This window comes from Erpetoichthys calabaricus, chromosome 13 (genome assembly GCF_900747795.2).
Source record: "Erpetoichthys calabaricus chromosome 13, fErpCal1.3, whole genome shotgun sequence".
In the NCBI taxonomy this organism is placed as follows: domain Eukaryota; kingdom Metazoa; phylum Chordata; class Cladistia; order Polypteriformes; family Polypteridae; genus Erpetoichthys; species Erpetoichthys calabaricus.
This window is the reverse complement of record NC_041406.2, coordinates 27,695,715-27,707,932: the sequence shown is the minus strand read 5'-3', so window position 1 is coordinate 27,707,932 and position 12,218 is coordinate 27,695,715. Positions and strand designations below refer to the sequence as shown.

Genomic DNA, 12,218 nt, shown 5'->3' with positions numbered 1-12,218 from the left:
TTATAAATATAACCCATAACTGCAGAGTCATCTGAGAATTTCTGCAAGTGACATGCAAGTTGCTCAGGTTCAATGACTGTGCATCTATATACTATGCTATCAAAAAACATCCATCCATCCATTATCCAACCCGCTATATCCTAACTACAGGGTCACGGGGGTCTGCTGGAGCCAATCCGAGCCAACACAGGGCGCAAGGCAGGAAACAAACCCCGGGCAGAGCGCCAGCCCACCGCAGGCTATCAAAAAACAATAAAAATAATAATATGGCTTTATAAATATCAAGAAAAGTCATATATAGAATTAAAAAACATTTGATATATAATAACTAATTGAATAACTTAACGTAAGAGATTTAACAATAGGACATAATGTGGTTGTTGACATGTTCCTTTTCTATTGTATTTTTACTGCTTTCTTATGAGTATGTGTTTTATATACATATATGCATATGCCCTTATTTTGTATTGAACTTTTATGCTGTAGTTAATAACAAAAAATAAATAAATAAATAAAGATGTTGCTTAACTCACTGGATGGCCAGGGGTGCCAGGAAGACCGGGTATACCCTAAAGGAAAACAAAAGCAGACATTAGTTGACCATGTTGTACATTGTCTACGATGCAAATACAGCCCTGGTTTTAGTCACACAACTCTGAAACCTTTTATGTGCAGATAAAACTGGCGTTGAGCTACATATACAAAAGGTAAATATTATTGGCCAAAAGACTGGTAAGTTGGTCTAACTTCATTACAGCTATTTAAGAATGTATATAGGTACTGAGTGTTTTTTTTGTTTGTTTTTTTTTCATTTTTCATTGTGTGACTATCAATTTATCAGACAGATGGGCTTCTGTTCTGTTTGTGAAGTGCAAATTTTCTGTGTTCCTTTTTCCTCATTGCTGTAGTCTATGCACTTGTACTTCCAGATAAGCATTCATTGATTGTTGGCTCTCATGCATCCAGAGCCCACCCCTATCAATAAAGACCAGTTTGATTTTATCAGAATGAGTTGTAGACTATTTGGACTGAGTTGCTGGCTATGTCACATTACATGGTCGGCTTCTGGGGAGTGTGGCACAGACTACCTCCGAACTCGCTAAGAGTAGGTAAATTAAGGCCACAAATGAAAATCAGTAAAAAAGTCATCTAATGTGATATAGCCTTTAGCTGTCAGATTTGCACACACTCCAGCTTTATTTCTTATGGGCTTTGTTAAGGATAATGTTTTTGGAGATGGGGAAGTCTTTTTATTTCTTCTCATCGAAAGCAAAATTTGAATTCAAATGGTGCTGTTAAGGCACACACTACAGTAATCTAAGGCAGGGCATTCATTAAGAAACAAGGGTGTGAACAATATTAGCATGTGCAGTTCAGCAGTCAGGCTATATTTAGTAAAAATAAAAAGCTGTGAAAAATGAACACCATTCATTTATAGGGTATGGGTAAAAAATGAGCTATTTGACTTTACGATGGCCTCAGCAATAGTTGAATATGTTAATTTAGCATTTAAAATTCTAAAGTTAAAGGTATTAGCCTATAACCTTATGGAAAAATTACAGGCCTTCTTTTTCTAGAAACCTATTAAGCTGGTGTATTATTGCCATATTTTTTCTGCCTGGTCTCTGTTGTCATCAAGGTTATAGTATGTGCTGTATGTTTATTATTTGCTACATTTTTTTTTTTTTTTATATTTTTATTTTATTAATTTTCATTGTAATCATTCCATACAAACAGATCAATTTATAACCCAACAAATTTGAAGACTAATCAAATCCCACCCGTGAGAAGGAGAGCTTAGCTAAAGGAAAATTGCTTTAGGCTTTTTAATAAGTCAACATTAAACAAAAGAAAGGGAGAAGTAAATATCTATGTAAATAAGAGATGGAGAAGGGAGTTAAATGCAATAATAATTATTTCTCTTATTCTAAAATAATATTGATTAAATCCTGCCATGTTTTGAAAAAATGTTGTACAGATCCTCTAACTGAAAATTAGATTTTTTCCAATTTCAAATAATATAAAACATCAGTTTCCCACTGACTTATAAGAGGAGAATTAGGATTCTTCCAATTTAACAAAATAAGTCTGTGTGCCAAAAGTGTAGTGAATGCAATCACAGTTTGCTTGTCCTTCTCCAATTCAAGTCCATCTGGAAGGACACCGAACACAGCTGTTAATGGGTTAGGAGGGATTGTGATACCAAGGCTGTCTATTTGCTACATTTTTGGTGTACTTTCCTATGGCTGTCAAAGCTAAAGTGTGCATGCATGTGATTAATTACAAAAGTATAACATTATTTTTCTTTAATCTCTTGTAGCGCATGTGTTATTCCACACCCTTTCTATCCAGACTAGTTTGTTACTGCTGGGTGTGAAAGGCTACATTCAAGATGGTGGCATTTGATTTAAAATGCTCCCATATGGTTCAAAGGATAAAAATAACATTTGTAAAAGTAAAAAAAAATTAAATATCACAGGAGTAATATGTTTTTGGTTTATCTATTAAGAGCAAAACATTCCAGTGTTATAAAAAAACAAAAAAATAACATTTAATGTTATGTAAAATCCATGCCAAGCTACAATCTGTGAATGGATCCATGCCTATGAAAGAAACAAAATCTGAAGCATTAATGACCAGTATTGAGAAACCGACTGAACCAGACTGCAGACCTCAAAATGTAGTTGATGATAAAGTGCCGAGAGACATCATTCAGATAATGAGTTTAGACAATTCTTAAATATTAACTTCACACGGGAAAATTGTGTCATGTATAGACGACTCATATGAAAGTAGTCTTCACAGTTTGAGCAGCTAAAAAGTTGTAAGGCAGTGAAATTCGCATGAGATGACTGGGCATCAATGAACAACCAAAAGCACTTTGACAGTACAGGCGATTAAACAATACTAATTTAATGAGATTATTGCAACTGATTGCAATTAAAAAATGAAATCTTTACTTTCTATATTAGCTGATGGCTTTGCATTCATCGGTCTGTGCCGCCACATCTTACAAAAATCGAAGTATTCAGAATTACTTATTGGTGATGAATGTTGTGTGTGTGTGTGTATACTGCATCTCAAATATTCAGACTCTCCATCCTTCTGTCTGTCTGTCCCTCTGTCATCTATTTCTTTATCAGGATTGTTTTTTGCTTTTCATAATTAAGGAATGTTTCTATGGCAAGATGAAGAATAGAGGGAGCATGCTGGCCACACAGCTCTATTTATCTACTGTGCCTGAGGACCCTGACAGTCTTGGCTCTCTGATCCAAAGTCTTGGCAGTATTTCCCCTTGAGATGTTGGAATGAAGGCGGGTGTCTCAGCTGTCTGCAAGACCACCTTCATCAAATCCAATCATGTAAAGAATGAAAACTAAGAAGTTTGATTTAGGAACATTTATGCTAGGTAGAATGCCCAGTGGGGTCTGGACAGACTTTTGGCCTTGGAGCCCCTGCAGATTTTGTTTTTATTTTTCTCCAGCATAACTAGAGTTGGGTTTTTTTTTTCGGTTTTTTTTCTGTCCTCCCATCTAACTGACCTTCCCTTGTTTTGTTGTTACTTATTCTTTAATATTATTGCCTAATCATGCTTGTTTTTCTTTTCTTGTTAATTTCTTTCTGTCATCATGTAAAGTACTTTGAGCTACATTGTTGTAAGAAAATGTGCAATATAAATAAATGTTGTTGTAGCAGGTTATTTAATGAGTCCAAGGGCACCACACATAAATACTACATTATAAATGTAGGCATATAAGGAGTTGTACCGTGTTTCAACTTTTAGCTGTGTGGCGTGTTGTAGCAGAACTAAGCTGTTGCTGTTGTGCCTTTCTAACTAAATATAACTAGTGACAGTTAATATACTGCATCCTTTCTATACCTGTAAGTAATGATGCAATGTATAGTATGCATGGAATATAATCAAAACCTCACTGTAAATTATGCCTTACACCAGTGTTTCTCAAACTGTGTGCCGCGGCACACTAGTGTGCCACGGAAGATTTGCAGATGTGCCGCGGGAGTTTCTACAAATATTTGAAATTTATACAGGTTTTCAGAACGCTACACGTGCAGCGTTACACAGGTCTGCCTACTATTACATTTTTATCCTACGTTGCGATGACGTCCCCACTTGCAACGACCAGTAATAGTAGCCCGCACTCTCCCCTATTCTCTGCCCTGCTAAATCGGAACGCTACATTTTGACGGAAAGGGGTGTTAGCTATTCAGGTTATGGAATTTTCCACTATACATATATTATTATAATGACTAAAATGTAGGCCGCCCTAGCAGACGCACAGCAGTTTTTGAATTGGTAACGATAATAATAAGCGATGTGTTTCATTAAAATTTTTTAGGTGTATGCTAATAATAACAAATTATCAATAAGCGTTATTCATTGTTATCCATGGAGAAATACGTTAGCAAGAATGAAACTGCGAAAGCGTTAAAAAAAAAGCAAGGAACCAAATGAAGGTACAAAGAAGATTACATCGGATATGGTTTCATATCTTCGGGACCTGAAGATGCTCCATTGCCATTCTGTCTGATCTGCAGTTCAGCTCTGTCGAATGAGGTGCTTGTTCCAAGCAAATTGAAGAGACACTTGGAAACAAAACATCCAGCTGTAAAAGCGCAACCGAAGGAATACTTCGAAAACATCAGGGCTCAACAAAATAAACAAGCTAAGAAACTTACGAACTACCTAAAGCTGCCAGAAAAGGGATTGATTGCAAGTTATAAGGTTGCTCAGTTATTAGCAAAACGCAAGAAAGCGCATACAGAGGCTGAATCAGTCATTGCACCAGCTTTAGCAATAGTTGTTGAAACTATCCTTGGACCCGATGTCGCCGAAAAAGTTAAGAAAGTTCCTTTGTCAAATGATACTATCTCACGCAGAATTGAAGACTTATCGTCAGATTTACAAGATCAAATCTGTGAACACTTTGACGCGCCTGACGATGAAGTGTCTCTGTTGTGGTCTCTTCAAGTTGATGAATCCACTGACATTAGCGGCAAAGCCCAGCTGCTAGCTTTTATTCGGTTCATAAAGGATGAAAAATGTGTCAACGAATTCTTATTTTGCAAAGACTTACAAACTACGACCAAAGGCGAAGATATTTTCAATGTGGTGAACGAAAACATTTTGCTCTTCAAACTACAGTGGAAAAACTGTGTCAGTGTTTGCACCGATGGCTGTCCTTCCATGCAGGGAAATAGAAAGGGATTCGTCACTCTTGTGTGTCAAGAAAATCCAAACGTATTAGTTGTTCACTGCATGATCCACAGAGAAGCTCTTGCCTTCAAATCTTTGCCGAAAGATTTGATGTCTGTTCTGGATCAAGTGATTACAGTTGTAAACTTCATCAAATCTCGACCGCTTGCATCCCGACTTTTCTCTCAGCTCTGTGAAGCAATGGATACAGACTACAAATGCCTCCTGTATCACACCAACGTTCGTTGGCTCTCCAGGGGAAAAGTGTTAAAGCGTGTCGTCCAACTCAAGGCTGAGCTGATTTCATTCTTGGAGGCTGAAAAAAAAGACTTTGGATTTTCTATTCATGACGAGATCTGGTGGGTTAAGGTGACATTTCTCTCTGATTTATTTGACAAATTAAATTCACTGAATTTAAGTCTTCAAGGACCATCGGAAAACATCATCACTGCATCCTCAAAACTGAAGTCATTTGGTGAAAAATTGTCGTTGTGGCAAAGTAAGATCTCGAAAGGAGTCTTCGACTGCTTTCCTACTTACAATGAATGTGCTTCAAATAAAGAAATCACCCCCGAAATTCTGTACACTTTGACACACCTGCAGTCAGCATTGCAGCATTACTTCCCAACAGTTGGAAGTAATGAATATGGATGGGTCAGCTATCCATTTGGAAACAATGAAGCTACAAATCTTACAACTGAAGAAGAAGAGCAGCTCATTGATTTAAAAAACGATGCAGTTCTTAAGTCAAGTTTTGCCGAGAAAAGCCTGGATGTGTTTTGGATTTCAATCAACAAGTTATATCCTGCAATCAGTTTAAAAGCAATCAAAATAATTCTTCCATTTGCATCTTCATGGTTTTGTGAGTTTGGATTTTCAGCACTGACTGAAATCAAGTCTAAGAAAAGAGAGAGACTTCTTACAATAGACGCTGAAATGCGAGTTTGTTTGTCGACTTTGGAGCCTCGATTAGATCGCATTTGCTCTCAAAAACAGGCACATCCTTCACATTGAATGTAATACTTAAAAACAGGTAAAATAATTTTTCATTTTATTATAAAACAACTGTTGTTCTTCCTGGTGTGCCGCGAAATTTTTTTAGTTTTTTTACTGTGCCAACAGACAAAAAAGTTTGAGAAACACTGCCTTACACAGTATATAGATTTACAAACTGTGAGGCACATCAACTTCGGGAGTGTTAACAGGTACCTGACATGGGATTAATGGTAGAAGGATAAGGGTGTAACTCAGGAAATAACTACTTGTCTATTCCTACCTTTAATATGGTGGAACACCAGTCAGAAGATTTATGAAGTCACTTCTAGAAGAACAATCCTGACTCTGCCTTTTCCATCTGCCTGTCTATATAACCCCAAAAGGGACTGGAAGTCGGGATTCAGAGTAATTCTAGCTACCATAGGGGTCAGACCTCAAGGCCACTATTACCGAACCTGGCAACCAGATCTCCTAGACCTTTCTGAACTGGTGCTTTGGCACCTTTTTCTTTCATTTTCAACAGGACATTAAAGGTGGCATCCTCTAAGACCCCCCCCCCCCCCCCAAGATTGTGATAACAAAACAGATTTAATTTTCATGTATTTACTTTTGCAAATGCATATTAATTTATTTTTCAAGTATTATAATCAAAGTATATTACTTAATGCAGACAATTTGTTGGCCAGGCTCTTTTTTTAGATACAGAAATAAAGTACAAAACTAAAAGGAGCTCAACATAAAGTAAGTTTTATATTTTATACATACAAAACCAAGTATTTTGCAGATTTTTTTACATATAAAGAGAGACTAAGAATAACAGGTATTTTGAGAAACTAAAGCATTCACTGGACTCATTTTAGTAAATACTATTTGAATAAGGTGAAAAAGATCAGCTACTGTAGCACACCTTGCCCTCACTGGTTTTCTGTTTAACACGTATCTGAGTGTTGCCCCCAAACCAAGCCACCGAGATACAACTAAAGAGTTTAGAACTCCTGGGCAGACAAGAAATCTGCCCACAATCCACTTTTCCCTGTTGTACCAGAGACCCTTGTTCTGATGATGTTGATCTGCTGTCTTCAGTACCTCAACAGCATTTCTCTCTATTATAAAAAAAAATCTTGGAAGGCTTGGAAGGAGACGATACGTGATTTTCTCGGAGACACTTTAAAGTCCCTCGAGACAAGGCAGTGAGACTAAAGGACAGCTGCTGTACAGGGCTTTTAAATGATGGACGTGCAGCGTGACAAGCAGAACATGCAGCTCGGCAGCAGCAGCAGCAGCAAGTGAGCAGCTGATCCGACCCAATCTCCTTAGCGTTCGTACACCCCTCCTGCCTTCACTGCCGGGTTGGGGGAGGTTGGTGAGTAAAGCAACTTGTGTAAAAAAAAAAAGTTTAAGCTAGTATTAAAATTTTAAATAACTTGTTTTTCTTTAATGTATGAGTGTTTTGTTGCTACATCTGATGTGAGTTCTCATCAATTGACTAGCTTTGATTTTTTTGAACTGATATCTAGTTAATTGTTAGCTGTTGTTCCAATGCTTAAGTATTGAATTATACAGTAAAACTGTTGTTTGAATCAGTGAAACAGAGATACTTACATCACGTCCTGGTTTGCCATCATCTCCTGGTGGCCCCTGGGGGCCAGGGGGTCCCTGAGGACCTTCAGGACCTGGAACTGGTCTTGGACCCCGTATGTCAGGCTACAGAGAGCAAACAGTAGAAATGTTAAGAAGTATGAATATACATTTTCTCATTGAAACATAATAAAAATATTGAGTATGTTACAATACAATGTAATTTTAATTTAAAATAACTTTTTTTTTATATTACATACTGTGGTGCAATATGTGAAAGTGCATTGAATCACACACTGTGTATCCAAATAGTGTGAAAAAAGTGTGAAATTTCAGAACTAATGATGTAAAGAAAAATATATTTCCCCACACATCATCACCCCGAAAGCAGACAGTAGACATCACATAGTATATGTGTACCAAATTTCAGGTCAATAGTTCAAACGGTTTGTGAGCTACAGGTGATTTAAAATCCCAGACAGACAAACGGACAGCCACGGTAGAGTATTACAGAAGAAGATAAGACTTTTTTTTTGGTGGACATTGGCTTCCATACTCCAAGCTGACCTAATGGATACTGATGCCAAGAATCCGTACTAGACTAACAATTTTATTTGTATGCAACACACATTTGACTGTTTTTGTACATACTGTATGTATTGGGCAAGAAAGTAATGGTTAGTCACTGTTATTGTATATTTTAACACAATTAATATTGTTGAAATATGATGAGGAAATGAACATTAGATAATAAAAAGATATGGAGTGAAACATTTGAAATACAGAACGGAATTAGACAATAGAATTGTTATTGTTAAGAGAGGATGAAAAAAGATGATGGAGGATTTAGAAAGAATAAATGGAAAAATTCAAAAACAAACTTAGTATCTCTGTTATGAAATTAGAATATAGGGGCAGGCAATTATAAAAGGTTTGACATGATAAAACTTTAAAAATACATTTTGTTGATAGGTAGTATATGTGAAGCTACAAAAATACTGAGATTCAAATTTTCAGCTTTTAAGCTTTGCTGGATTTAGAGATTTTAGGCATCTTTGAGTGTGATTTGATAATTACCAACATCATGCATAATGTGTGTGCACGTGTCTGTGACATACATGATTATGGAACGGAAAAGCGTATTGCTGTCAATTGTTGTAGTCTTACTGTAAACTCCTAAATTGCTGGACATCTGATTTTGAACAAAATCATTCAAAAAACACTCTCCCTTTACTGAATGAAAACCTTACAGATTACATTTTCAAAGAAAGTTTTAAACAGAGATTGAAAAAAAACCAATTTTTGACAAATGTTTATTTTTGATTAACTTTCCAAGGTTGTCTCTAGACTTTTATGTTGTCATGTCAGGTTTTATAGCCGATTAATGTGTCTTGTTGAGACGCCATTGGGGACTGCACTCTTGCTTTCTCTCTCCCTACTAGGTTTTGCTGTGACATCTTCATATACTACAAATACAGTCATATGAAAAAGTTTCGGAACCCCTCTCAGTCTGCATAATAATTTACTCTCCTTTCAACAAAAAAGATAACAGTGGTATGTCTTTCATTTCCTAGGAACATCTGAGTACTGGGGTGTTTTCCGATCAAAGATTTTTAGTGAAACAGTATTTAGTTGTATGAAATTAAATCAAATGTGAAAAATTGGCTGTGCAAAAATGTGGGTCCCCTTGTAATTTTGCTGATTTGAATGCAGGTAACTGCTCAATACTGATTACTTGCAACACCAAATTGGTTGGATTAGCTCATTAAGCCTTGAACTTCATAGACAGGTGTGTCCAATCATGAGAAAAGGTATTTAAGGTGGTCAATTGCAAGTTGTGCTTCCCTTTGACTCTCCTCTGAAGAGTGACAGCATGGGATCCTCAAAGCAACACTCAAAAGATCTGAAAACAAAGATTGTTCAGTCTCATGGTTTAGGGGAAGGCTACCGGAAGCTATCTCAGAGGCTTAAACTGTCAGTTTCAACTGTAAGAAATGAAATCAGGAAATGGAAGGCCACATGCACAGTTGCTGTTAAACCCAGCAGGTTTGGCAGGCCAAGAAAAATACAAGAGCGGCATATGCTCAGGATTGTGAGAATGGTTACAGACAACCCACAGATCACCTCCAAAGACCTGCAAGAACATCTTGCTGCAGATGGTGTATCTGTACATCATTCTACAATTCAGTGCAATTTGCACAAAGAACATCTGTATGGCAGGATGATGAGAAAGAAGCCCTTTCTATACTCACGTCATAAACAGAGTTGCTTGTTGCATGCAAATGCTTATTTAGACAAGCCAGATTCATCGTGGAACAAAGCACTTTGGAGTGATGAGACAAAAATTGAGTTATTCCAAGAAAAACACCTGCTACCTACTGTCAAATTTGGTGGAGGTTCCATCATGCTGTGGGGCTGTGTGGCTAGTTCAGGGACTGGGGCCTTTGTTAAAGTCGAGGGTCGGATGAATTAATCCCATTATCAACAAGTTCTTCAAGATAATGTTCAAGCATCAGTCACAAAGTTGAAGTTACACAGGGGTTGGATATTCCAACAAGACAATGACCCAAAACACAGTTTGAAATCTACAAAGGCATTCATGCAGAGGGAGAAGTACAGTGTTCTGGAATGGCCGTCACAGTCCCCTGACTTGAATATCTTCGAAAATCTATGGGATGAGTTGAAGCAGTCTGTCCATGCTCAGCGGCCATCAAATTTATCTGAACTGGAGAGATTTTGTATGGAAGAATATCAAAAATACCTCCATCCAGAATCCAGACACTCATCAAAGGCGAGGCGTCTAGAGGCTGTTATATTTGCAAAAGGAGGCTCAACTAAGTATTGATGTACTATCTCTGTTGGGGTGTCCAAATTTATGCACCTGTCTAATTTTGTTATGATGCATATTGCATATTTGATGTTAATTCAATAAGTTTAATGTCACTGCTGAAATACTACTGTTTCCATAAGGCATGTCATATATTAAAAGGAAGTTGCTACTTTGAAAGCTCAGCCAATGATAAACAAAAATCCAAAGAATTAAGTGGGGTTCCCAAAATTTTTCATATGACTGTATACTGTATATTCTTGACAAAAGTCTGTGGACGACTCACCATTACACCTATATGAGCTTGTTGAAACTCCCATTCTAAAGCCATGGGCATTAATATGAAGTTGCAATAGCAACATTTATTCTTCTGGGAAGGCTTTGCAAAAGATTTTAGAGTGTGTCTGTGGAAATTTGAGCCCATTCAACCAAAGGAGCATTTGTGAGGTCAGGTAATGATGAATGACAAGAAGATATGGCTCAAATTTTAATTCATCCTAAAGATCTTCAGTAGGATTGAGATCAAAGCTCTGTGCAGGCCACTCAAGCTCCTCCATGTCTTTATGAACCTGGCTTTGTGCAGGGATGCAGTCAGACCAGAGTAAAAAAGACCTTCCTCAAAGTGCCGCCACAAGGTTGAAAGCCTACATACGTGTAAAATGTTTTTGTGTGCTTCAGCAGCCTTCACTGAAATCCCTTCTCCACCAGAATTTACAGTGCAGTCCAAAAAGCAGACCTCTCCTGGCATCGGCCAAACCCAGATTCATCCATCGGAATACCAGATAGTGAAGTGTGATTCATCACACACTTTCACTGCTCCTGAGTCCAATGGTAGTGTGCTTTACACCACACCAGCTGACACTTTGGATTACACATAGCGATCTTAGGTTTGGGTGGTGCTGTTTGGCCATGGAAACCTCCTTCAGGGTGCTCCAAACCCACAGTTCTTATGCTGATGTTGTTTAGTACTCTGTTGTGAGCAATGAACTACAGTATGGATTATTTTTACATGCTTTAGCACTCAGCAACCCCACTTTGTGAGTCTGCGTGCTCTACCACTTTGTGGCTGCGCTCTTGTGGCTCCTTGATGTTTCCACTTCACAATAACAACAATTACAGCTGACCGGAGCAAACCTAGCAGAGCAGATATTTCACATACCCACTTGTGGCAAATTGGCATCCTATGACAGTGCCATGTTTAAAGTCACTGAGCTCTAAATTATGACCTATTCTACTGCTAGTACTTGTTAATGGAGATTGCATTGCTATGTGCTGGATTTTATGCACTTGTTAACAAAGAAACACCTAAACTCAATAATTTGAAGGGGTGTCCACACACTTTTGGCAATATTACACACACATGAGCATCAGGAGTGTTCTATGGGGGAGAATTTTTGTGTGGACATCATTAGCCCCACTCTTATGTGTCTTCTGCTACTTAAACAGTTGCCTGACAGGAAGCAGCCATTCATTGTGGACCTAACTTCTGAAGAGGAAGGATCTCCACACACCTGGAAGCTACTCTAGAGCTACAGCAGCTTACCATATGTCAGCTATAATGTTTATCCTTTATTCCACTAAACTGAGTTTTCCTTCCAAAAA

The 12,218-nt window shown here is 37.6% G+C and overlaps 1 protein-coding gene across 1 annotated transcript in view; it reads right to left on the bottom strand.

The window, feature by feature from the left end:
* Positions 1 to 12,218, bottom strand: part of LOC114664066 (collagen alpha-3(IX) chain-like) — a 164,941-nt gene that overhangs the window by 78,660 nt on the left and 74,063 nt on the right. The window contains exons 8-9 of the mRNA XM_051936132.1: positions 7,814 to 7,915; positions 534 to 569 (exon numbers count right to left, since the gene is read on the bottom strand). Coding sequence (XP_051792092.1) covers positions 534 to 569; positions 7,814 to 7,915 — 138 coding nt within the window. The remainder of the gene's footprint in view (positions 1 to 533; positions 570 to 7,813; positions 7,916 to 12,218) is intronic.